This window comes from Aythya fuligula, chromosome 25 (genome assembly GCF_009819795.1).
Source record: "Aythya fuligula isolate bAytFul2 chromosome 25, bAytFul2.pri, whole genome shotgun sequence".
Classification (NCBI taxonomy): Eukaryota; Metazoa; Chordata; class Aves; order Anseriformes; family Anatidae; genus Aythya; species Aythya fuligula.
In genome coordinates this window covers 519,600-547,127 of record NC_045583.1, presented here as the reverse complement: position 1 = coordinate 547,127, position 27,528 = coordinate 519,600, and the positions used below count along the sequence as shown (strand labels likewise).

Genomic DNA, 27,528 nt, shown 5'->3' with positions numbered 1-27,528 from the left:
CGGGGCTCCGCCGCCACACCGCCAGCCCCGCCTGGGGGGCGCGCGGCGGGGACGCTGCGGCCGGGGGGGCACCGGAGGGCACCGGGGGGGACTCCAGCGGGGACCACCGGGGGCCGGGAGGGGGCTGTGGGGCCGGGGGGGGCTCTCCCGGGGCCGGTTACCTGGGCGCCGCGGAGCCGCCTCCCGCCCGCCCGGCGTCCTCCGGCCGCTGCCGCCCGGTTCCCCCCCCCCGCCTCTTCGCGCCCCCCCCCTCCCCGCCACCGCCGCCGTTGTCGCCACCCCGCCGCCCCGCCCCCTCCGTCCCCGCGCCCAATCGCCGCGCGGGGATGGATTCGAGCGACGGGATTGACGACCAATGGGGAGGAGGCTCCGCCCTGCCCGCCCCGCCCCTCGGTGGGTAGCGGTGGCTCCGCCCCCTGGCGGAGGGGTGGGCGGGGCGTGGAGGAGCGCGGAGGCCTCCGCCCCGAGGACTGCGGAGGGGCGGGGCGAGGCGCGCGGCTCCGCCAATCAGAGCAGGGGGCGGGGCGTGCGGCGCCCAACGGCCGGCCGCGGCTGGGGATTCAAACGGGCGGCACGAGCGCGGCCGTTACCGGGCCGGGCCCGGCGCCCCCCCAACCCCCCCCCCCCCCCGCCGCCATGTCACTGTCGGGGCCCGGCGGCGCCTTCGCGGAGCGCTCCGTGGCCGTGCTCTGCTGCCGCTTCTGCCGCCACGTCCTCAGCTCCCGCGGCATGCGGGCCGCGCTGCTCGCCGCCACCGGCACCGCCCCCGACCTGTACTCCACGGACATCCCCCCCACCGCGTGAGTCCCGGGGCAGGCACCGGCAGCGCTGAGGGGGAGATGGGGGGGGGGAGGGATGGGAGAAGGGAAGGAGATGGAGGGAGAGGAGGAGGAGGAGGAGGAGGAAGGGCAGAAAGAAGAGGGGGAGGAGGACGGAGGGAGAGGAAGAAGAGGAGGAGGAAGGAAAGGAAAAGAGGGGGATGGAGGAAGGAGAGGAGGGGATGCAGGAGGAGGTGAAAGAGGAGGAGGGAGAAGAGGAAAGGGCTGAGGAAGAAGAGGAGGAAGCTGGGGGAAGGAGGAGGAAGATGAGCAGGAGGAGCAGGAGGAGCAGGACCCTCCCGGTCCCCACGGAGCCTGCCCGGCCCTGGCACTGCCGCAGGCCCCGAGCTGCGTTCCCACCGCGGCATTTGAATGCCAAGGAAATGAGGCCGCAAAGCAGCGTGCTGATGGCGCTGGTGAGGGAGCGGGGTTAAAGAGGAGATGAGGAATCAGAGGCTCGCTTCTAAATGTCCCGGCCTTCGAGGTACCGGGCGGGAGGCTTAGGCGAGGCCCGCCAGGAGCCGGGGCGACATCTGCAGTCAGATCTCGGGCTGGTGGAGTCACGGTGAGAGCGGCAGGGCCCCGGTGTGTCGGTGTCAGGAAGCATCAGGAGAACTGGTGCTTTCTGGTTTACGTTGGGGTGACTTGTGACACCTTAACGTAAGATCTCGGGGCGCTTTCTTGTTCCCACATGAGCACAGCTGCTAACCGACAGGTAAAAGGCACTGTGTGCTCTTGAGAAAGCACAACACGAACATCCCTTCGCTGTGACTTCACGCCTGTGCTGTCAAAACCTTGCAGTTGTAACCAGAGCTATGTCTAAACTTTAATATTTCTACTCTTCCCACCTAGTACTGTTGACTTCATTGGCAGCTGCTATTTTACTGAAATCTGCAAATGCAAGCTGAAGAACATCGCGTGTTTGAAGTGGTAAGGATGTCACCCAATGACACCAGCACCTTCACATGCATGCATGCACTGCTGCAGTGCTGCGCAGCCTTCTCCCTGTAGCCTACTGCAGTGAGAAAATCAAGGGATGAATGAACAGATTGCGTACTTTATTTCAGATTTAATGCTGCCTGATAGAAACTCAGCCCACTACTTCTGGGCCTGGCTGCCAGTCTATTTCTGTGCAAGTCCCAAGTGGAAATGTGACAACCTTGTCAGTCTGAGTATATGGGAAAGCTTGCGTGCCACCTGCCTGATTAAATGTCTGCTTCAACACTGAGATAATTGTGTGAATAAGGCCACAGTAAGAAGTACTTACTCATATTCTAATTAATAGAACATCCTCTTGGCAGATCTGGCTGTCGCTAGCAGATGGAAGATGCTGTCACTAAAGTTCTTGGAGTTCTTTTATCCTCTTTACTAATGTATGATATTTAAGACTAAAAACAACTCCGGTAACGCATTTCATGTAGCGTTATTTGAGAGTATCCTTTCAGCTTCTTAACAGAGACTTACCTTGCTTGGATTTAAAGGGGAGAGAGCAGGATATGATAGGAACACAGCATTTTAAATTTTATGACAAAAGTGGAGAAAGTGAAATATCTCACTGGAGCGCATGACTGAGAAAGGAGAAAAATGTCATCCTAGGTTTTGACCTAGGAGAGCAGATAAAGCTTTCATAGTCTTAGTCTTAAGGATATTAGTTTTAGTCTCTCTCTCAAAGATATTTTTCTTAGCCTCTCCCTATTCCTGACACACACTCATGCACAGTGCTGCTTTACAGATGAGCTGTACGTTCATGATGGATTTGATTCCAATGGAATCACTGGCCTTCAAACTAAAGAAACACCGCCATTGGTGATATAATGCCATTGTTATGTAAACTAATCCGGATTGCACAAGTCAGGTTACTAAATAGTTCTCTGTGCCAAAGATCTAAAGCTTAGATATTCTGTAACTCCTGACAGATGTTTTCTAAACACTTAAGATGCTTGTTTAATTACGTTCCCTTACCTTTATCAAAATAGGAGCATCACATAATGGTCTTGTACCCTGGCTATTTGATGTTAATTTCAGCTAGAAAAAGCACCATTAATCTTTCCATCAGGCTTTTGTGTTGCTCACTATTTCACTTGTCTTTCTAGCGGTAATGTTGTTGGTTACCATGTGATCTCTCCCTGCAAACCTTGCCTGCTGTCCTGTAATAATGGCCACTTCTGGATGTTTCATAGCCAAGCAGTCTTTGGCATCAACAGACTAGACTCTTCTGGTAAGGAACACATATGTTTCCTTCTCTTCCCTGAAATCCTGAATTCCAAATCCTCTTTCTAATGAGGCATCTCAATATAGTTAAAGCATATGGAGAGCGTGTAACATATGGAGGCATACGGCAAGTGTTGCTGTGTTGCTAATCTAGCAAACTACTTTGGGGGAGGTAGTTGTAGCTACTTCCTAAGTTAAAATTTCTAGTAGAAATTAATTAATTTTCATCAAAACACTTAACCTACTGTTCCTGTGGGTGAAAGTCAGGATTTTCTGGAGCAATATTATAACTGCTATAAACAACAGAGCCACCAGCTGCTATTTATAGCGGTACGTATAGCTTTACAGTGCTATCAGGCAGCTGTCCCATGGGCACTCTTTTTGGGTGAGTCATGTTGTCACTTTGACCCTATATAACTGAGTCCCCATTAGCTCAAGCTGAAATTACAGCTCCTGCTAGCTCCTTTATTCAGCTAGATCTTCTCTGGATGCCAAGTGTCTAGCATAATTTGCCTCGAGTCTTCAGGAGTGCATAGCATTCTGACAAATCACTTCACCTCCTTGCACACGAGAATAACTTGTTGTCTAAACCTTTCAGTGTCACCTGTGTTTCAGATCAATGCATTTAAAAATAAATTGGCCATGAGGGGATTATCGACAGCTATGTGAATTAGCGATACGAATACATCAGTAGGCAGGGACTTACTCTTTGAGCTATGCTGTAAACAGCAACACCTACAAGATCACTTTGGAAGAAAAAAAAAAGAAATATTCATGTTAAATATATGAAGATTGTGACTTACCAGTTTTTGCTATAAGAGTACTTACTTTTACTGAAAATAGACACTTGAGCAACTAAAAAAATAAGGACACCATCCAAAAATATATATTTTTTTCTTCTTCTGTCTTACCTCCTTCCCACCAGGTGTGAATGTATTGCTCTGGGGCAACTTGCCAGATTTGGAGGAAAACACAGATGAAGATACGTCATGCATCTCTGAGGAGGAGTATATCAGATAGCATTTATCTACAATATACTACAGTATCTTCCCTAGATACGTTGCATTGCTGTTTGTTTTGGACTTGTCTTCCTGCTGGCCCATTACAGCTTAAACAATGGAGGGAACTATGAAATCTGGAAAAGAATCCTGTAAGATGTCATCTTCTGTCGCTGCAGTGTGCGTTAAACTCTTGCATCTGCCTTGTGTGTATCATTCTGACTGGAGACATGCCCTGAACAGATCTGAATGTCAGATATTAGAGATGCAGATGGCAGGTGCACTTACTGAGGTCTAGGTCTGGTTGTTCTTATGCTTAAGTTTCAACAGTTGACATTCCTGCTTAACTGTATTTTTCTTCTCTGCTCCATGAATACTGTTCTAGTAAAGTCTTTCACATCCTGTAAGTACAGCTTAAAAATCTTGAAAAATAGTCAGTTTTGTTGATGGATGATGCTCTGAAGCACCATTGCTTAAGTAGTCACACAGACCATTCACTGCCCAGAGCTTTCATTCTGAGTGTACAGAGTCGCTGAACAAGTGTCTTGAAGTGTCATAGCTTTGGCTTTATTGTCTTGGTCTCTTGCTTTTAGCAGCTTGTTCTCTAGGCATCTGAGGCACGTTAGGATGCTCCTGAATGTGGAGTGGGGAGCTGTCTTTGAGTCTTCCGGTCTTCATCTTTCAGTACTTTTAGGATCATGTTTCTGCAAAGATCAAGTTCCTTTTTTTTTTTTTTCCACCTTCCCCCCAATAAAATCTAAATACTGAAGTTTGTTAATGTCTAATGTGACTTTGGGACAACTACCTACTAGAGTAGTTAAGACCAGCAATAAAATCCATCCAGGTTTGTGTATTATTTTTCCACCTGATAGGATAGGCATTCTTCTAAAACAGAACTTAGTCATCCGATTGTGTCTCTTTCTAGAATGAGAAAAAAAATCAAATCAAATATTCAGTGTTTGTGCCTAGCCTTACATCCTGAAGCATAGAGACAATCTCATTCCTCTAAGCAGTAATGGATTTAAAGTTCATTACCGGAGTTGTTACAGTCAGAGTAATTAATTTATGAACTAAATACTGTCCCCTTCAGCTAGTCAACTGAAGGATCATATTTGGAAAATTCAAGTTACGGTCATATAAGAGAACTGGCAACACTTCCAAAGTTGGATTGATGCTGAATTAATCATTCTATAGCCTCTCCTGCTACTTTGAAGAGTATCAGGAGAGATGCTTTGAAGACAGATCTGACTTTTCCTAGTATTTTTACTGCACTGCATTTTTATATTTCTTCACGGTGCTACCTCTTCTGCATTGTTTAAATGTATATTTGTGTGTATATATGTGTGTGTGCGTGCCTATGTATAGATATGTCTTGTTTGGATTTCCTGTATTATGTTTGCTCACTAAATAAAAGGTTTGGACTACGTACTTCTCTATGGGCTGTAATATGGATATATAATGATATCAGTTAGATAATGAAAACAATGGAGCAGTATCTTGTATCAGAATTAGGTTGAATTATTAGGTCCTTCCTACTATTACTTTGTTTCAGAGACCAAAAAAATCCCCTTCTCTTGGTTGAGAACTGTCAGCTTCTCAGTCTTAAGGGTGTTTGGTTAGTTAACTTCTGTAATAACCAACCATCCCACTTCTTGACAGTTTTCTATGCTGCATGAATTTTTTTTTTTTATGCTGCATTGTAAGCTGGCAAGATGACACTGAACACAAAGATTTTTCTAACTGAATTCATGACCTAAAAATACATCTGATACTGTTTGTATAAGGAACATAATAATTAAAAAAAAAAATATCCATACTAGAATTCTGCTTTGTTGTAAGCTTACCACTTTTAACCTTCCAAAACCTCACCTTTTGTCAATGAGTGGATTCTGTGTCAATGGCAGGGTTGACTAGAGAGCTGTTCTCTTTGTTCTCTTTACCCATAGAGGAGTAGAGGACTGAAATTTCTTCACAACAAGTCATTAATTCTCAATTTGCTCTCTATCTGTTCTTGCACATAGAACTGGAAGTTCTACTGTGAACTACTTTAATTACACAGGCCTGTTTGAGCTGGTTCTTCACAACTAGACAGCAGCTTGAAATAAAAAATGAGCCAACTCTGCAGTTTGTTCCAGCCTTTTTTTGAGGATAAAGAAGTTGTGTGTGTTATATGCAAAGTAAACAAACATCATCCATTGCTCTACCTCTTATGAATGTTGCCAAACCAACCACTCATATCTAGGGCTGCTTTCTATGTGAAATCTAAAAAAGAACTGACTAAGCAGTTTGTGGTGTAGCCACTACTCCACATTCACAGGGCCCTAATATTTTGGGTGAAGGTTTCAAGGCTTACCCTGTAGAGGAGAATACTTTCCAGGTTGATAGATAGATAGATACCTCTAGTACAAAAAAAGCTGACACAAAACTGGATCGATGCTTCTAGAAACCTTCCCAAATACTTCAATCTAGCCAAAGCTTTTTTTGAAATAAAACAACTCAGATCTCTACTTTGCCGGTCTTTTGCTTTCTCTGTACTCATTGACATACGAGATATGTTACAGCAAAGCCCTGGAATCTCATGAATCACTTGGAAGGATACGGGTGTGAGGCACGTGGTATAATCGTGCTGAACATTAAGGCAGCTTCCGGAATGAATGGATCAGCAGGGTTCAGCTTCTTGCTGGATCCCTGGTCAGTCACACAGAGCTGGGTAGCTGTTGTCCTTGCTAAGGGCTTTACAATAAAAGTTTACGTGAGCTCTGCTGCACTGCCAATGGAGTCAAAAGTGGAGCACAAAGCTGAAAAACAAGAACCCAGTCCTAAGGCTTTTCTCTTCTGCTCATTAAGGTACACACAGCAAGTAATTGTAAGAACTTTAGTGTCTCTAATCAGATCTGGATCTATTCAGAAGCGTAAATGCAGGCAAAGTCTCTTAAATTTTAAACTCAAAGTCAGAGCTACCGCAAGACCTTCAGAGTCTCCTGGCACTCACAGCTCAGTTAAAATCAATGCAGCCAGCCTCAATGCCCATAGCATTACCTCTGCCACAGGGCTCTCATCTGTCACACCACGTACCAGGCCGTGCACAGCAGCTCTGCAGCTATGAGATGTTGTGTAATACGGCTGTGTAGGTTCAGGGTCACTGGCTTGTTTGGATGAAAACATTTGAAAGTAAAACTCCAAAAGTCACTGAGGATAAATAGCTCCAGTTGGATCACGGGGCCATTTGCAATTATGCTGCCATCGACAGCCACCCATTTTCTTCTCTGCAATTCACAATTTGCAATTCTAGCTGGAGGGGTAGGAGAAAGTCATAGCAAGACAGTGATAAATTGATTCCCCTTCATATTAAATAAGACTTACTGGAAGAAAAAGCACATTTAAATATTCTTCATTATTTTGGTGCAGATTAATGCCTAATCATAATCTTACATTTATGTAACACCATTCATCCCAAAGTGCTTTACAATGACAAACAGTTAAGAATTCCTTTACCACTGAACTGCAGCCAACTCCAGGATGCAAAGCAGCTGCCAAGTAGACAGCATGCTGCAAGGACCACGGTAAGCATCACCCTGTAATGAAATTCAGTATGTGATCTCTATCAGTACAAACCGATACGTTGATTATTGAGGGAGGCTCAACTTGAAAGGCACTCTCTTCTTAGCCTGGAATGCAGTTCATCCACTTCAAACCCAATGACAGATGGGTCACCTCTCCTAGGACTGGGCCCAAGAAGCTCAAGGTTTGAATCTGGGGAAGAGACCTACAGTAAGAGAAACAACCGAGCCATCTCAGCTCCTTTCTCTGGCGTACAAAAGCTGGCACTCTCTTTTAAGTCAGTTAAAACGGTCAATTGTTATAAATCACCTAATTACTTTGTCGTGAGAGGTCATTGTTACATAGTTTATTACGTTTGCAGCCTGTGTGGTTTCTGAAAGCATACCCCAAGGAACAGTGCGTATCCCAAGTAAACAACCTTTGTGTACTATTATTTGGATTAAGGGAGTGTCTACAGGCTAGTATAGTGTAACAGCTGTGGGTGCCTGTTGTGCAAGAACCTGTACGAGCACGGTGACTTGTAGTCTCCCAGAACATACACTGTAAACAGAACAGCCACGGGATGGTAAGGGAACGGCACGGCTGGCTCTATCAGAGGGGATCAGAGGTAAAGCCTGAGCTGCGTAGATCTGAAGAGGAGCCTCCTTTGTTCTGAGACTGCAACAGAGACCTGAGCCGAGCCTGTTCCTGCAGCTATGGACCAGTTCTTCCTATTCCAACGTGCATTTGCAGGTTTATGAATATATTCAGCTCTTCCAGCACCTACTCAATCATCTCATACCTCATGCAAGAAGCTGTCTCTGTGCCAGCATTTCTGGAGTTCTGCTGCATTATTAGATTTCTCTCCTGCTCTATCATACAACAAGGATATACCCTATAGCCAAATACCCATCAAAAGCATACATGGAAAACGGGTTATTCCAAACCTGTATAGATTCAGGATTCATAGGACTAAGAGATGTGCTCTCCAATTATGCAGTATGCAGGAGAGAAAAAGCAGGATGCCTGCCTCAAACGTCTCCTGTGAAATTAATTCCAAGTTGCTGATGCACCACCCAAAATTCCCTCTCATCAGGAAATATCAACCATGCTATGCTTTGAAAAAGCATCAGCATTTTCCGAGCAGCTATTAGCCTGGGGGACATTTTAGCTGCTTTGCTGTCTGCAGTGTGTCTTGTCATCTTGCATGCGTGACACAAGCTTAACAAAGTGAGTCTGCACTCTATTGATTTCTCATTAGAAAGCATGCCTCACATTTTGGACACCAGTGAGGGGAAAAAATAACAGGGAACAAAGCCGGTCAAATATAAGCCAAACAAAATCTCTGGTGCTTCACTTCTTATGTCATCTGAATGCTGACAGCTTGATGTCTCTGGGTAATGCCACACGAGGGAAATTAGCACCATAGCACTCTTATGCACTGCCATCTGCATGTCAACGTATGTAGAAATTTGTGCAAGCCGTTAGAAAGCAAGATTGATAAAAAAGGCTTGATCTTTTGCATTTCTCTGACTACGCTTATTTCCTGGAGAAAAGTGCTAATTAAAAATAACCCAGCATCGCCCCAACCTAGCTGCAGCCACACTAGGATTCTTCCCTGCTGTGCTACAGCAGAAGCTTATTAGTTCATCCCACTCCAGCATATGGCCTGTTTTGGGATAGGAAATTTCCACTAACAGAGGAGACGATGCCAGACATACAGGTGTTTGGGGACTGTCTTCCTAAGTAATTTAGGAACATAAAACCAAAAGGGAAGCAGGTCTTGTGTCTACTGGGCACATCTGACAGTTCTATATACAAGGCAAGCTAAAGAGAATCTAGAATAAATTAATAAAGTCGTATGATTTTGCCTCTTCTTATCTACCTGCCTCCCAGAGTTGATGTCACACTCCAGCAACAGATTGCCCAGATAAGCAGAGGGGTTTGGGGACCAAAGGACATCAAAAAAAAAAAATGGGAATACGAAGCTCACACACAATTTGTCTGCACCTTTTGGAGCTTTTCCCAGCATCTGCTCCTTTATCAAAAAGTTATTTGTCTTAGTTTTAAAAAAAATACAAACATCCATTTAGGTCTGAGACTGACAGAGCTTCAGGAAGAAGGAGCCCGGCCTGCTGTCCATGTGAAGCTCCCAGAGGACGGCTTTTTCAACAGACACCAGCAACGGAGGAGGCACGAGGTGGCGTGCAGTCAGTGCTCCAGCACCAAGCTGCATCGAGCTTGAGGAATGCCAATCTTCAGCATGAACATGACAAGAGGACTTAGGCCTGAATCAAACCATAATGTGTGAAGCTAGAAATCCCCAAGCATTTGAAGACCAGCATCAATACAATCTGTGCCCAAAATGGGACTAAGAGTGCACCTTCGAAGGCTATGTAAGCAGAACTGTGTGTCACACTGCCAGATACAAAATCCAGGTCCTTACACATTTTTTAAAAGACTTCGAAGCCACTTCCTTTGCCTGATTCACTTATTCTCTTGCTTCATCACTGCATAAGTGGAAATAGAGAAAGAAGTAGATAGTTTTAGGCCACCAAAATACCAAATCGTTTCCTCACAAAGTGGCCAATGAAGCCCACACCAGCAGAGAATTATTTGGTTAAAAAGACAGATGGAATAATACAGGGTCACATTTGAGGGATGATTGTGAAAGCTGCTACAGATTCACCCCAGCATTCACTCAGACTCAGATATTAATGCCGAAAATGTTTGGAAAAAATGAAGCAATTTGCTCTTGTGCAAGGGTCCATCACAAGACTTTCCACAATGTTGCTCTGCTCTTGTAAATCTTTATTGGAACACAGGTTGGAAATGAAGTTTACCCCAAATCCAAATAATTTTGTAGCTTAGAAGTGAAAATTCAGATAGATATATTTTTTCCCCTCACCTGCTACTAGGAGGCAGCATTCACAAGTGTCAGGAGGTACAAATTCAGCAGAATGTGCCCATTTTTTTTTTTTAGCTCCAGTCATTATGTGGAATCACAATTCAAACACTGCTTTATAAAACTGGTCCTGGCCACTGTTGAGAAACCTTTCATCATGATAACTAGGTGCCCACTGATTTGGTACAGACGTGCCAGTGACAACACACACCTCTGAATCTCTCCTTACCTCTGGGCCACCCCGATGGAAGATCCCCAGCGAGCTGAGGGCACTTGCTGTAATCCAGCCACAAAAATCACAGGACTTAACAACAAGAAGCTTTTGGACGGTGACAGGCACTTTGATAACAACCTGCCACTCAGCCTGGATCACTCGAGCCTCTTCCAGCTCCTGCCAGGGGTTCAAAACGTGGGCACAGATGATTTTGGCACTAATTGTAGTGTACGCTGCCAGACCTGACAGGAGAGGCAGCATCACTTTCCCCTCTCGGTGCCTTGCTACTTATTTAGATCTGTCACGTCTCCTCCTGCGCCGTAAGGGCTAGCAGGAGCTACCAGGTGAATCCACGCCTGACATTTTCCAAAGCCCAAGGGAAAGCAGGGCAGTTATCCCCCTGCTCTGTCCCTAATAAGTTTGATCTTACAGTCTCTGTACTCTCCTGAGCCTCCCTGCAGAGATCAAAGTCAGCTATGTTTGGGTGTGCAAGCACATACACGCATGGAGAAGACACGTTAATTATGGCCTGGAAATCTCTCTGCTAGAAAAAGAACTCGTTCCCTCTTTGTCGTTTCCCTCACCTCTCCCCCACAGAATTTCACGCTGGCCTGATTTACTCCCTGAAACCAGCTTTGGATTGCAAATGGCCTAGGGACAAGAGACACAACCCAAGTATTTCTTGGCTGGAAGATGTGCACTTTGAAGAGCAGACACTCAGCACTAGCACAGGCTCTGGTGCCACAGCATGGAGCCAGGGACTTGTTTCTTAAGCTTTACTTTCCCTGTTTGCTGAGCTGTCAGGTCAGCGGTCGCAGCAAACGGGCTGGTAGAAAGGGAGGTATTTAGACAAAAATGACTGTTTTATTTGGTTGCTACCCTCATAGACACTGCTGATGTGCTTGGAGAAAAAAAATAAATAAAAATGAGGAAACTTATCTTCATTTTGCTGGCCCAGGCTGACACCGAGTACACGCTCATCTCTTCTGCTCCCAGAAGGGAGGTTGCTGTTTGCAAGATGCGGCTTCCAAAGGCGGGAGGGAAAGCATAAAGTACAGGCTCAGCCTGGTGCATCTTTCTATCAGAAGCCTGCAAGGGCTGTGCACACCTTCGCAGACGGACCCCAGGTGCTGAACCAGCTGGAACGTGCTCAGGGGAAAGAGGTGTATCCACGGCGCTGACAAGGCTCACCCTTCCTCCTGCCAGAAAGGAGGGGAGGCTGGCAGCAAGGGAGCACATCTGGGCCACCCCAAAGGTGGGTCTGTTGCTGTGCCGGAGCAGCCCGCAGGTCCCTCCAGCTCAGATAGGGCCCTCTGCCCTGGCCAGCTCATCAGGAGGCAGCCGCCTTTGTTCCTGCAGTCTGGGAATATCCCAGTACCTCACCAGACAGCAATCCTTTGCTTCCAAAGCTCTAGGAACAGTCTGGGGATATTTTTGTGAGCCAGACAGGAGCACCTCCGCCTCCCCCAGTATCTTCCAAATTCCTTTGTAAAGCAGATAATCTGATTCCTTCCTCTTCCCATTTTTAAAAATAAAACATTTTTTTTTCACGTTAAACAGCGTGTGTTTTATGTTTGCCAAACCGTTTTTTTTATTATTTTTTTCCCTGCCATTTTAGTTTTGCTAGTGTAAATTGCTGCTGATCTGTTGCCCCCAAAATACCCCTTTGTCAGCCCCTGCAGACACCCAACAGTACCGTGATTCCTGGTGCTGATGCACACCCAAGGTGACAGTCTCCTATTGCTGAGGCCACATCACTTGATAATCTGCTGAAGTTACTACTGGAAAAGCATCCTGCTAAGATTACCACAAGCACAAATTATGCCCCGCACATCAAACGTCTTCTCCAGCTGATAAAATCCTACAGCCAGAGCAGGACAGCTGCTCTTCCATCTAACCAACGTGGTCCCTCCAGCACGAGGCTGGAGCACACAAGTAAGCAGGGGTGGGGGCGTGGGGGGTGTTAATGCTGCAAATGCATGCACGTGCACGCTCCGTGGCGAGCCGGGGGTCTTCCAGCTCCGGGTCTCAGCACAATAACTGTCATCACCCACGGAATAAGAGACGCTGGCATTATGCTCGACAAATTTGCATTCAGAGTGATAACGGAAAATCCAACTGAATTTATAACTTCATCCAAATCTTAAGGCCGAGAGGTTCCTCAGCAAAGCACTAAGTATTTAATTCTCTGCTAATAGAGTGAAATAGAGATAGCAGGGAAAACGCAGGAGCTCACTATCAGTGGAAACAGAGAAAGGGACGCTGATATTTTAAGGCATCCACCTTTAGGTTATAAGCTGCTTATCTCAGACTGCTACCTATGTGGTCTCCTTGGGAACAGAGTCAGACAATAAATCAGATGTGCCAACAACATTTATCAGAAGCTCCAACTAGCCAAAAACATCAGCTCTCCTAAGAATGCCAAATCAGTTTTGCAAGATGCGCGGCCAAGCCTGGAGTCACTCTTGAGGCATGCGGCAGGGGTAAGAAATGCTGCTGTTAAGCTCAAAAGAAACGTTGCTTACATTACTGTTCCTTATTGCTGAGACCTCCTGGAGCCACGAGCTGCATCAGAAGCTTCAAAGAAAGGTAAAAAGACAAAAATCAGGCTGACATTATGTAGGCATGGCTAACACACAGGCAGGACAACGAGAAACACAGAAACAACCCAATCCACTCTTTTCACAGTTTGAAGCATGCAAGAGATTATTCTTGTCTTATTCCAAAAAGGAGGGAAAACAAGAAAAAAAAAAAAAAAAAAAGCACCAGTATAGAGATAGAAAATGATAGGAATAAAAACAGCTTGAGAAAAGTCAGCAAGATAACAGTATGAATATTCTCTAGCTGTAACTCTGCTGCCAGACACAAGCAAAAAAATCCAGACATTTCATATGTGCAAAAACAAAACAATCTCAACCAAATCTCTCTGTGAAAAATGGTGAAAATTTCCCAACCAGTTCCAAAATGCCTCGCTGCTTATGTGTAACCAAAAGAATGTCATGGCAGGCATTCCCGGGGCACAGGCCTCCGTCTCATTTGCAAGGGATTTGGCCTGGGATTGACAAGTGCAAAAGAAACAGCAGCAGCTCTGCTTGGCAAGTCTTACTCATCCCGAAACCCTGACCTCCAGGGGCATCAGACATACTTTGGCGGGCACACGATCTGATAACTGACCCACAGCCTGGGAGCAAATGTCTCTGGCAAGCGTCAGGGCATCGGGATGAACACAACGCCAGCATCTGCTCCATGCACAGCTTTACCTGTGGCCACAGAAGAGGAAGAAGTGGCCACCCTTCCCCTTAGGAGTTGTGAAGTGTCTTGAGCAATGTAAGGCTTCTGAAAAAAGCAGCTTACACCTGATCTGGCCACAGGCTGGCAGCTCCCTGACCTCCTCCACGGTGCAGACGTGGTACCCGCTCCCCTGGCGGTCGCAGCCCCTCGTTTCGGAGCGTACCTGAGCACAACCACGATCCTCAGACAAAAAAAAAGATGAGAAGGAACGGCACGGCTACTTGAACTGCGGCACCACCAGGCTCTGACCTTGTCCGTGCAAGGCGTGGTGCTAATAAGGGAGAACATTACATGAGCCCTGATCCCGGCACTTCCAGAGGCTGCAAAAGCAATTCCCCAAATCCGGCACCCAACGCAGCCACGTCTGCACGGGGAGCAGCAGGCCACAGGGTAATTCCCACAGCGCCTGTAACAGAAACCAGAGGTGCCTCCAGGGCAGCACCGGAGCTGGAAAGGCTTTTCCCTGCCTGGCAGCGGTGCGATCAGCCGGCTTCGGCCCAATTTCACGTCCCTCCTGCCTCTGGCATGCTTCTGGTACACATTGGGCACGCTTCTGGCACGCCAGGCTCTGTCACAGAGGCACCCACCAGCAGCACGGGGCAGCTCCTGAACCCCCGGCCTCCAGCACCCCGGGGCACCCCCGGGCCCTCCTGGGACACCCCCCGACCCCCCCCCCCCCGGGCACCCCAGGGCCCCCCCAGCACCCCCTGGCCCCGGGCGCGGTGCCTGGCGCCCTCTGCCGGAGCGCAGCCGCGCGTGGGGAAAAAACTTCCACATTTTTCAGTTAAACTCCAGTAATTGGCAGTGGGGTACAGAAGGAAGAGGGACTGCTCAGCATCTCTTTTCTCCTAATGGAGACAACACGAAAAAAAAAAAATAAAAATCCACCTCTCACCTTTCTGGGGGCCGCAGCAGCCCAAGTAGCTGCCACGGCGCTGCAGCACAAAACCCTTGGAGCCACACTGTGCCTGCTTTGGTGGCCTCCTGGAGCCTCACCGTGCCTGATTCCCATGACCAGCCCCCAAAAAGTGCCCCGGAGCTGCAGCTGCATGGACAGCACAGCACAGAGCCAGGCAGCCCCCTTTTCCACTAGAGGACAGTGCCACACTGGAAAGCACGGGCTGTGGCCCTTGCGACACGCCGCCAGCACTGCCCGCTTCCCAAAGCACCCTCTCTGAGTCACATCTGATAACGCTGGCTCGCAGTAAAGCAGAGGACAGGCAGTAAACCTGCAGCCAGGGGCAGACCGAAGGGAAGGACAGGACGTCCCATCCAGCTGCTGCACAGCCTCGTGCTCTGCCCCTGCACAGCAACATCCCGCAGCCGCACAGGAGAGGCTTTCTGATCTGCTTTACGCTCCTCGTCTGTTGGATTGTCTTCCTCTGCCACCTTCTACACTGCATTATGCTGGGGAAGAGATCTTGGCTTGAAATCTCTGCTCATCCTACTGATGGCTGAATGGCACTAGATCGGTTTCCATTCACTTTGCTTTCATCCCCTTGCCCCGTGAAGGCAGCCAAGCCCTGGATAGAAGGTTGCTGTACTGCTTTCAAGTGGGTGTTTTTCTGCCATTAGCCACTGTTTTTACTATGAGGATGAGGCAGAGATATGGACTGATCAGGAAAGCATACTTCAATAGCATTTCTGCACAAAACACAGATCCAATATCTGACAATGCCAGGAAGGATGGAGGGGAGAGCAGAGCTTTTGAGAAAACCAGCAGTCTGTTTTAGGCAGACAATCTAAATCACGATCTGCATCTTTCCCTTTCTTCTTCTGATGTCTTTCTTCATTAGCAAAGTAAGAAATGCGGGGAAGAATAAAGTCAGTAAATTTTCAGAAATGATTCATTTGATGCCTTTGCTGACGTTTTCCTCTGGCTAGTTTTAATTTGACTTTACAAACCTTTTTGCAGCTGTGTTTTGCCTTTTGGTGAGGGGCAGATTTTCCACAGCCACAACCAGCTTCAGATCCCGTAACTGCCATTACCACTGGCCAAACCAAGGTCATCCCAGGAGAATATGATCTCTGCGACTTGGCTGCCCTTTGGCAACCCCTTTCTCCGGGAACCTGTGCTGAAGTTCAGTGCATATTTCCTGCTCTGTTTTCCCTCAGAAGTGTTATCAAGTGACTAGTGGGTAATGGAGTGCCATTTAAATCCAATTAAATACCTCCTCACCCACTTGAGACTGCTGAAAAAAAAAAAAAAAAAAGAAAACAGCTACTGAGGTGTCACCCAGAGGGAAGGCCTTTAGCAGCAGTAGAGATGGGTGTCGGGATTTAAGAACATCCAACAAACGGCATTCACAACAGGCAGGATTGTGGAGCTCATTCTCTTTATTTTCCCCCGTTAACAACCAGTCTGCCTGAAGTGAAGCAAAGCTAAACAAATGAGGTGAGGAATGAGATTTTCAGAGGAGGCAGAGTTGGGTTCTGATCATTAACACTTTTGTAGCTTTTACACATTTCCCAGTGCTGTCACTGGGTTTCTCTCTGCGGTGACAAACGCTGCCGCCGCCTTGTTTTTAAGCTGAAGTCCAAGACAAAACAACAATAAAATCCCACGTTTAATCTAACACGGCCTCCCAGAAGCATACACTTTGTTGGAACTTATTAACCAGCTCCCCGCTTGTTCCCCGCATAATCAGTTTGTACTTCAAAGTCTCCTCTAGCAGACAGAGCTAAATGATGGTGTTAAATTCACTCATGTATAAAATTAATTAGTTTTGGGGCAGGACAGTGGATATTGGTTGTCAGAAGTTGAGATATTAGCTGAATGGGGTTGCCCAGGGCTCTGGGGACCTTTGTAACTTCCCAAGCAATACCTCGTTCCCTTGTACCCTGAGCGAGGCCTTTCAAGTGGGGCGGATGAGAAGCGCAGCGGCTCCCTGCAGCGCATTGTTCAGCAGCAGGAGAATTATCCCTGAGCTGAGCAAAAGGCAGAGTGCTTGCTGCCACACTTACAGAAATACACACTTGCAAGACCAAGATGTAGTCCAGTTACTGGTTACTGCTACAGAAGTCACCCAGCATTATAAATCCCCTCCCAAACTGCGGCACCGCTCTCTGTCCGGGGCAGCCGAGGCACCCAGCGGGACGCCTGAGGCCAGGTTCCCCACGAGGCTGTTGGCCAAGCGTGGGGTTCGGTGAGGCAGAGACCCCAGGCTGGCTGCGGTGAGGAGCCAGGCATTTTGTTACGTGCAAATCACCCAAGAGAGGAAAAAAAATCCTGTCTGATCCCCTGCACAGGCAGTAGGCACAGGTCACATCAGGGAGCAGTACCTTTCCCCCTGTCTCTCTGTTTATTTCCAGAATAAAGCTTTCCCAATTACCTTTAGGACTTAAAAACTCATCTAATTATTTTCAAGTCTCACCACTAAATCCACCAGTTCGGAGGACCCTGGACCCACAAAGCACGGGGGCAGGTCCAAGCCCCCGTGCCTTGTTTGGCTCTACACACGGGGCTTAGCAGCAATTGTCACATTTCACCTGAACCCAACAGGTAGCTGTAAATCCACCCCCTCCCTGAGGCTGGGCTTGCTCTCACCTCTGTGTGACAGGTGAGATGCTTTGCTAAGCCTCGGGTGGAACCTGATGAGCTGAGATGAATGACGTGCAAGGAAAGCCAGCGGTTCTCTGGGTTATGGACCTAGACTATGACAGCCCCAAACTCCTGCCACACTCAGCAGAGAGCTCTCTTTGGTGCTTGACAGCAGGGCAAAAGGTCTTTAGATATAGCCAGGTTAAGACTATCTGCAAAATGTAAGCAAATGCATTTTGATGCTTTGAGACGCCCTGGGCAGAACCATGCACATGAACCCCTGTCTAATTTGGAAGCACCAGGACCATGATCAGAGCATGCTGCCTCTCGGTTTTGTTTTGTCAAACAAAACCCTGTAAAACCTCAGGCAACCAAAGCCTGAAAAATGAAACATCCGTCCTTGCCACCTTCATCCCGTCCTTTGATTCCCCACATTCACACACATCTGCAGGTGATGGGGAAAGCTCCGGCGTGTGAGCTCCCCTGAAGAGGGCACAGACCAGACACAGCTTCGGTTGCTGCTTCAGCTACATCCATATTCCCGTGCCCATACAGAAGCCGTAAAGAAAAATCGCCCCTCGATGCTTGACCTGCATGTTAATTTGGTGCCTTTTCTAGACGACAGCAGCTCAGTGAGACAGGGAGATAACGTAGAGGCCAGTGAAGAAATCCATCGATTTCAGTCTGTGGTTTCCCCACCAGCAGGCTCTCACTACAGGCTGTGATGTGCTTGCATGATGAAGTGATAATCCATTACAGCCAAGAATACTGGTCCGCAGATCATCTGAATTATAAGTGATAAAACTATGCATTTGGCAGGTTCCAGAATGTCATTATTGTGAAACATGGGGCAACATTTCCCATTTACAGCAGCGCTAAGTACATCCTCATGGCCTTTCAAATCTGTTGTGCAAATGCATATGAAAATAGCTTTTAGGAGATGCCTTGGCAATTAGCACCATACATGCAGGGAAGAGTCAGCGACAAAGAGATTGCCTGGTAATGCTAAATGGTGTTCTTCAGAGACACGCAGACCAGACTGCCGCAGACTAATCCAGCCTTCAGCTGAAATATTCCCTTGAATCTAGGATCTGCATGAAAAATACGAGTTATGCTGCTGACACAGCTTTTGACTTAGTGTGCCACTATCAGGCACTTCGGCATACCAGGTCAGGGGCTTCCTAGAATCATTTTCTGAGGAGGGGGCACAATCATTTCTAATCCACATCGCTCAAGTACCTTGTTTCACTTTACAGTGATTGCCCAGTAAGTTGCTTTTATAAGGGCTCTGGGTTGTTGGCTTTACCATCAAAGCCACAAACCCTTCTATAGCTGCTGCCTCCCCGGAGGAGTCCTGCACTACAAAAAGTTCTTCAGAAATAGATGGACAATTTTCCTACTTTGTAGACTGAAAATAGCAATTTCTGCCTGTTCTTCATGAGAGCCAAAAAGGAATCAGAGGTTGAAATTGAGGTTAAAAAAATAAATAAATAAAAATAGAGAGAGGCAGAAGAGTATCCAAGTGTTTACCATGGATCCCTGGGACCTGAAGCCTGGTTCCCACTGATCTGGATAATGCCCTCAACACTGGGGCGCACACCCGAGCCAGCTCACAAACAGACCCAGCTACAATGCCACCATTACGGGCATAACCCTCAATTCTCACAGCAACGACTGCCCCCTCAGCATCCCAGATGCCAGGGGTCGGTGTCCATGGGCTCTTCAGATGCACTATGGCTAGGACAGCAGGACCCCAGGGCTCAGCACCCCGTGCTGCAGCTGCTGCTCCGTGCAGAATACATCCCGCAGCACACGCCAGCACTGAGCCGTGGTCCACCCGGCAGCTCCGTGAGCACCTTGGTGGAGCTGTGATTGCTGCAGGACATGGCCCTGAATGCAGGACACAGGGGGACAAGGCTGCCTTGCCTGCCAGGTCCCGAGGCTGCTCCTGGTATCAGCCCTTTGCTGCCCGCCGTGACCCCGGCCGCCTCGCAGGCAGGCGGTACGTTCTGTGCAGCCGCTGTACTTTGTCACCTTCTCCTCACACACCCCACGGTGGGAGAGGATTAAGCAGCATTAACTGCCTGCCTGAGGCTCCCGTCCTGCTGCTCTGCCTGCCAGGGACCGAGAGCAGTCCAGGATTAGCTGCTCTTGTGCTGGCCAAAGGACTAGGAGGTGCTGGCTGCGTGCTAGCCAAGGGAAGGACAATTTTGTGTGAGCCCTCATTGGCTGCTGTCCGCTTCTAAATGAGATGTGTCATTGGTGCCAGCAGCCCCCAGCCTCGGGTGGATGGGTCCAGCTGGGGGAAGGACCCCCCAAAGGGGAGTCACGGCTCCCAAACCCACTGTAGATGTCAGGCCAAAGCTGAATCCCCCTGTTCGTGCCAGGAAAGGCTGCTCCCCTGGGCCCACGAGATCTCAAGGTCCGCTTTGCTCTTTTGTTTTGCCTTCATGCCTGGGTCTCTACCCCAGCAGGTCCTGGGACAGCAGGGACACCCAAAGCATGGTGACAAAACGCAGATGCCAGAGAACACAGACCTGCAGCAAGCCAAACAAAGCCATTGCTCCTATGCTGTACCTCCATCAACACCACGAGCATCCTCTGCCCACAGCCGTTTAATTAGGAGAACCAGACAGTATATTTAGAGCACAGCTTTCTGCTTCATTTGCAGGAACTGTAGTGCAGGGAGGAGGCAGACCATTAGGCTATGTTTCCTAGGAGATTTTCACACACTAAGATGGGAGAGAGAGGGGGAAAAAAAAAAGAAAAAAAAGACAAAAAAAAAAAAAAAAAGACATTTCATGCAGGCTGAAAGTAGAAATTCCACGGGCACTTCTGATCTTTTAAGCATGCTGAGCAGAACTACTAGTGCAACTACAGCAGAGCACTTTAATTGGGCTTATTTTGTCCTGTTCTCTGTGTCACACACACAAAAAGACAGCAAGGAAAGGAGAGCATGCTGCTCAAACAGCTGAAGAGATGCAGCGTGCCCAGCAGCAGTTCTAGTGGCCAAGTCCTCACCGTGAGCTTCTCTCTCAGCACCCTGATTGCCCATACCTGGGCAATCCAAGAGCATTTGGGTAATTATGTGAAGCGATTGTAGGTAAGCACATCCAGTATTGCCCATTTTAACTGAACGAAAAGGGCTAACATCAGGACCTCAGGTCACTTTAACAAGAAGTGGTCTCACAGGGGTAGCTGCATAATCCCAAACAAATTTCCCCAACGTGTTGGCATAACCTGGGCCTGACTATCAAATAGGCAAGAACAACCTTTAATCACGGAGCCTTGAACTTTGCTTTGGCAGGGGGAGTGCAGATCACTGCAGACATCCTTCCTATTATTCATCATCTTCTAATATATTGTCCTGAAACAGAAACAGCTGCTCCTCTCCTTTCATCACCCTGATTGATGCCTCTCTTACCTGGAAGGCAATGGGTTCGGAATAACTGCAGTGCTTTCATCAGGCAAGAAGGGGAACAAGTAGACAAAGCAGATCGGAGGTCATGGAAAGGTCCTTGGTCACTTCTCCTTTCACTGAATTGAGCACATCTTAAAGCCTCTGCTCTTCTTTGTCTGAGAGAGGCGAGGGAGGAGGATGAGAGGAACAGTTCCCCTCCCATGACAGGGCACGGGCTGGCTCCTGCACCCTCCTGCACCCCTGATTTCAGCCCTGCCATGAGCTGCCTGCAGGACCCACATGGACCCGTCCCCATGCAGCCAGATCAGGACCGGAGCCTGGTGTTACCCGTGCCACTGGTGCAAATTTCCTAGCAAGGTTTCTATTTAAAATAACGTATAACATCTTTACAGGCTGTAGGGTCTGAAAATCACATGCACAGATCAGACCTCCACTGATAAGGCAGAATTCAGGACCTGAAGAAAGTCCCTGTCCCCAGCCAAAGGGGGACTTCCAACCCACTGACTGTCCTGGTGCTGCCCCCTGCGTCCCTCCAGAGCTGGCTAGGCATGGATTTTCCCTCCAGCAGCCTCAGGAGGACAAGAACAAGCCATTTGTTTCCAGCCTTGAAATGTAATTTTATTTTATTTTGTTTTCCTATTATTGATTTTAAGGTTGTAAATGCGCTGGCTGTGTCTGTTTTTTAAATGCTAATGATGATAACAGCAAAAGGAGATGAGGGAGCAGGGAAGGAAACTGAAGCATTTCACAGCTACCAAAGCCTTTTAACATCCCTGGCTCTACAAGGGAACCAACAGGGAGAATGCAAAGATGATAAACAAGTAATTTGCTATCTTGAAGATGCCCGTAGCTTCAATTTTTCCTCTGGCAGTTGCCTCTACTTAAGCAGCCTGTTTCCACACATATGGGTCAAATTAAAAGACACGGCAAAACAACCAGGAAAAAAGTAAACTGTAATAGAGTTATCAGCTGCTATAACCCCCCAGGGCTGGTTTTATTTTATCCAGCAGAAATCCCCTGGTGCTATTCACAAGCCCAGGACAGCAACGTGCTGGGTGGGTGATTCCCGGGCTGCTCAGCTCTTACAGGTGGCTTGGGGCTACTCCGAGGTTGCCACAACGGCTGCACGCAGCGGCTGAAGAGCCGGAGGCAGCAAGAGCATGGCCAGGTCCTGGGGCCCTGGAGGCATGGGGCAGCGCTGGGCTCACAGCCCTGGTGTAAAAGGAACCAGGTTGCATCGCACCACTGCTACCCCTCGAAGGAGAAACAGCTCTGATTTGGCTGCAACAGCCTGGAAATACTAGCAGCGTGTTGAGTAAATGTGCAGGAAACACATGAAAGCAAATGGGTTTATTTTTTAATCCATCTGCTTGAGACAGAGCCTTGCTGGGATAATCTCCCTCTGAAGAAAAGGGATTTCTATCTTCCGAGGATGAAAGATTTTCTCTTCTGTGAATTATCTTCCCTTTTCTGCAAGCATCTTTGCAGAAGTATTCTCTGTGCTAAACTTAGGGAAATCTGGAGCAGAAGATCTAACTGGGAGGGAAATGCTCCTGGATTAAACTGGTGGCAGGGAGGGCCGAGGCTGTCCTAAAATACTTGAAATGCTCCATTCTCTCTGCAGAGCCTGCCCTTCCATCTCTGCCTTCATCTTCGCTTGTTATCGCTTTGTGGGTTTGTTTCTTTTTCATTGTCCTCTATTAATCTTCCAGAAAATCAGCTGTCTGATCACAACTATAGAAAATTGCATTATTCCTGAACTGCCCCCCTATCACCGCAGCACCTCGGAGAGGCCCTCTCCTGCGGTGGGTAGTTTATATCCACGGGGTGTCTTATAAGGATGAATGTCTTTTAATTAGGCACAAACTGTGCTCATTTGTGGTTATTAGAGGTGATCTGCAAATCTTTATTCAGCAAATAATAGCCTCTCACAGGCAACTTAATTGTAATATCACACCCAGTGAGCCAGAGCAGGCTCTGCGAGCAGCAAGTCGGTGTCAAGCAGATAGCTGCTAGGAAGAAACCTGGCCCAGTGCTGTTCCTTTGTTTGCTGCTTTCTTCCCCCAGTGTAGAAAGGCAAAAACACTGGAAATAGATGCATGCCTTTACTTCTTATTGGCACAAATTAATAGCCAGTAGGGGAAAACGAAAGCCCTAATGTTGCAAAAGAAAAGTGAAATTGTGCGTGTACACAGGTATATTTATGTGTGTGTGCAATGAAATATTTTGCAATCAGACTGTGTGGGAAGGCACACCGAAGGCTTGAAGAAGTGGGAAGGGGAGATCAGAAGAGGCAGGAGGGCAGCTCTCCTGTGCTCTGCTTGGCCCTGGCTGGGCCCGTGCAGACAAGACCCGTGTGCATTTCAGCTATTGCCCCATCTGTATTACCAATTTATAGTGCATTTGTCTTTTGAACGAGGCTGCTGTGTTTCTCAGCCTCCGTTGCCACTGCTTCAAACTACACCCAACACTTCGCACGGTCTGCAACTGCCCTGCGCTTTGTATCTCACTTCTCCCCTGCAGCTTTTCCTTTTTGATTTTTTTTCCATGCTCTGTGCATATGACAGATGGGATAAATGTTCACAGTACAAAGCAGAGAGTGCTCTGCAGTCAAGTGGGATCAGGCTCCCCACGTTTGGGGTGGGTTTCTGTCAGACAGAGTAAAACAACAGCATTTAGCTGAGGACTAGGCAGGCAGACTCGAGCTTTTGTCCTGCCCCAGGGACATTCTGCACCCCCTGCCTACACAGCCCAAAGAAAGGGGCAGGAGGAGGCAGCCTCAGGATGTGGTTCCAGCGTCTCCATGGACTGTGCTGATGCAGAGAAGGAGGAGAGCAGGAGCAGGTCCCCAGCAGAGCCTGGGGCTGCAGCTCTCAGCCGGGGCGGGGAGCTCCCGGCTATAAAACCCAGCACGGGCAGCGCTCAGCGGCAGCTGCTGCTGGCACACGGCTGCTGCGCTCCCTGGGGACGCTTGGACACCGCTCACCTGCCTCCCTCGCCACACCTGGAATGAAAAGACCAAAGGGATGCATTTTCCAGTACTTTTACTGCACTAAAAAGAAGCAACAAAGAGGATTCCTCTTTGTTACCAGCACAATGGAAAGAGGTGAACGGAGAGATGAGCAACCCAGGGAGAAACAGGGATACGGGAACGTGTAATGCAGCAGAGAGAGGGATCAGAGGCTGAGCTGGGGCTTCTGCATCCCTTTGTTTAACAGGAAAACCTGCACGGAGCAGCCCAGCAAAGAGGGGACCTGCAACCACTCAGCACAGGGTGACAACCTGTGCCCGTGGTGGGGGACTGCTGGAGAAGCCACATCCAGCCCCTGCGGTCACAGGAGCTGGTGCAGCAGGGCTCAGGGGGAGCACAGCCCCCAGGGATGCAGGGAGGGGTTAATGGGCTGCCAGAGCCGAGCCTCTGAGTGTTCACTCATCACAGTCACAGCTCCTCCCGCGGGGATGGAGCTGGGTTGGGGCTGGAACAGCTCCCATCGTGGCTGGGCTGGGCACAGCAAGGGGGTGCAGAGCCCCCAAACCCTGGCGGGGGACCCCAACGTGACCCTGCTGCACAGCCGGGACGAGGAGCTGGCCAAGGCAGAGGTCGGGGTGCTGGCCACCATCCTGGTGGTGGCAACCGTGGGCAACGCGGGGGTGCTGCTGGCCCTGTACCGCCTGAGGAGGAAGATGAGCCGCATGCACCTCTTCGTCCTGCACCTGGGGCTGAGCGACCTGGGCGTTGCGCTCTTCCAGGTGCTGCCGCAGATGATCTGGGAGGTGACGTACCGCTTCCTGGGGCCAGACCCTCTCTGCAGGGCCGTCAAGTACCTGCAGGTGCTGAGCATGTTCGCCTCCACCTACATGCTCCTCGCCATGACCCTGGACCGCTACGTGGCCGTGTGCCACCCGCTGCGCACCCTGCAGCAGCCCAGCCGCCGGGCTTATGCCATGATCGGGGCCACGTGGCTGCTCAGCTCCCTGCTCAGCCTGCCCCAGGTCTTCATCTTCTCCCTGCGCGAGGTCCGGCAGGGCTCAGGGGTGCTGGACTGCTGGGCAGACTTCAGGTACCCGTGGGGTGCCCGAGCCTACATCACCTGGACCACGCTGTGCATCTTCATCCTGCCCGTCGGCATCCTCACCGTCTGCTACAGCCTCATCTGCTATGAGATCTGCAAGAACCTCAAGGGCAAGACCCAGAGCTGTGCCCCCAGCACAGGGGGGCCCATGGCAGCCCCCCCGGCTCCTTGCTCCTCTGAGAAGGGCGGGCAGTGCCCCGGCGGGCAGCCCTCACGCGTCAGCAGCGTGCGCACCATCTCGCGGGCCAAGATCCGCACGGTGAAGATGACTTTTGTCATCGTGGTGGCCTACGTCGCCTGCTGGGCGCCTTTCTTCAGCATGCAGATGTGGTCGGTGTGGGACGAGGATGCTCCCGATGATGGTGAGTAGCCAGGGTGGGGGTGCTGGGCTGCAGCCCAGGTGCAGAGCACCTCAGTGCTTTTAGCAAGCAGGATCCGACTTATTTTCTTGTAATAAAAATTAGGGGGAAAGCTACTGGTTTGCTCCCTGATAGCATTTGTAGCAAACAGCTTGCAGAGGCAGAACGCTGCTTTTCACCAGAAATTCTGCTGGAAAGCAATGGCTTCTGACCAGCAGCCCATGGGAGACGTGGAGGTGTTCTGCAAACATCGTAACCATGTGCGTCTCTGCCCTCCTGGGGGAATCTGCTCCAGGAGCTGCTGTGCTGTTCGGCATGTGACGGCAGAGAGGATTTAATTGAGCCTGCTGCTCCCAGCCTCCGGTGGGACTGCCTCCGGGAGCAGCTGTGCTGCTGGAGCTGCTCTTCTGCCTGTAGCATCCAGTGCCCATAAGGCTTTTGCTGAGCCAGATGCAGGGGGGGGGAGGTGTGGGGTGTGAGGGTTGAAAAGTGGCTTTTGATTTCATAAGTTGACCTTATTTTATTTTTATTTTCTGGGGGCATTATCCCAGATTGAAAGGCCCCTGGGAGATGCTTTGGCCAACTGGGGCTGAGGGAAAGCAGCAGGTCCAGGAGCTGCCGGGTGCCATTCCCAGCACCCGCCCCCAGGATGTGCTCTGGCACATCCTGATCCTGCTCTGCAGCAAAGAGATGCCAGCAGGCGGGCTGGGGATGGGACAAGGGACACATATCCAAGCCAGAAAGAGACCCTGAAGTCCTGTGTATGGCTCACTGAGCCCCCTGCCCGCACCACGTCCCCTCTGGGGGATATTTGAACTTTCTGCCTTGCCTTCCCAGAGTCCACCAACGTGCCCTTCACCATCACCATGCTGCTGGCCAGCCTCAGCAGCTGCTGCAACCCCTGGATTTACATGTTCTTCAGCGGGCACCTGCTGCGGGACGTGGGGCGCTGCCTCTCCTGCTGGTGCAGCCCCCAGCCGCGCAGGCAGGTCTCCAACGGGAGCCTCTGCAGCAGGAAAACCACCGTCCTGAGCCCCAGCCAGCACGGTGGCCTCCCCCTGCATGGGGACAGCTCCAGGGACCTCGACCTGCCCGAGGAGGAGGCGGTGACAGAGTCGGGCACGCTCTAGGCTGTTGGTTTTGCTGGAAGCTGGGTGCTTAACCCGGAAAGTATCACTGGGTGTCTTGTCTTTGTGGGCTCGCTGCTGCATGTGCTGCATGCTTTGGGGGATGGACAGAGCCCTAACAGCCCCAGAGCAGCCTTCACCTCCCTTGTGTGCCATAAAGCCTCCTGCTGCCCAGCCCAGGCATCCTGGGGATGCTGAATCAGCGCAGCTTTTAGGACAGACTTGAGCTCGGGGGGGCTTGGCAGATGCCAGAAAAGCAGCTTGAGCACAGCAGGAGGCAATGCAGCTGCCTGGGAGCTCCCTGCCCATCTCCCATCCTCAGGGCTTTGCTGGGGGAGCAGCCGACACAGCTTCCCCACGCCCTGCATGCGTCCCCAGGGCTGCAGCACACACAGCTGCTGCATTGCACTGACCCCTGCAGCATCGCACCCAGGTGCAAGCACCCCAAATGCAGCACGGACACTGCTGAGGAGCTGCTCAGAGGAGCCCTGGCCCTTTTCCAGCTCGCCCAGGCAGATCCTGCCTCCCTCCCATCAGGTTCACCCTTCCTGTATCACCAGCCACTGTGTGGGGCTGCTCTGTGCTGTTAAAAAGCTGCTGCATCTCATTAAAGAGCTGCTCTCAAATCACTGCTGCTGCTTTTTTGTCTTGTGCAGCCAGGATCAGAGTGCCAAAACCACCCAGGGCTCGGGGACAGCCTCAGAGCACACCAGCAGTGCTGGGAGCAGAGAGGGGCAGCTGGGAACAGCCACAGCCTTATGGCCCCAGCCCCTCTCCCTGCTTGCTGTGGGTCCCCCCGAAAAATTTTGTTTAAAAGCAAAACCTCAGTGAGGCTGCACAGAGCACCCCCACGCTCTGGGGCTCAGCAACACTGCTGGGGGATGTAGAGGTGCCCCGAGGGCAGGGTGCCAAATTCCCTGCAAGAAAGATGCATCACTCCCTCCATCATCACAGGCTGAATCTACAAAAATAAGGCATTAAGAGTAAGCTATAGTGCAAAAACTTTCAGATTTCAAAGTCATAAAGCATT

The 27,528-nt window shown here is 49.6% G+C and overlaps 2 protein-coding genes across 2 annotated transcripts; both read left to right on the top strand.

Annotated features, from left to right (window-relative positions):
- Positions 1-714: 714 nt before the first annotated feature.
- Positions 715-5,455, top strand: FAM72A (family with sequence similarity 72 member A). The gene is made up of 4 exons (XM_032203211.1): positions 715-800; positions 1,671-1,748; positions 2,912-3,036; positions 3,955-5,455. The coding sequence occupies exons 1-4, from the start codon at positions 730-732 to the stop codon at positions 4,047-4,049; spliced, it is 369 nt and encodes a 122-aa protein (XP_032059102.1). The 5' UTR covers positions 715-729; the 3' UTR covers positions 4,050-5,455.
- An 18,943-nt stretch (positions 5,456-24,398) lies between these two features.
- AVPR1B (arginine vasopressin receptor 1B) lies at positions 24,399-26,501 on the top strand. Its single transcript, XM_032203342.1, has 2 exons — positions 24,399-25,374; positions 26,209-26,501. The coding sequence occupies exons 1-2, from the start codon at positions 24,399-24,401 to the stop codon at positions 26,499-26,501; spliced, it is 1,269 nt and encodes a 422-aa protein (XP_032059233.1).
- Positions 26,502-27,528: the final 1,027 nt, after the last annotated feature.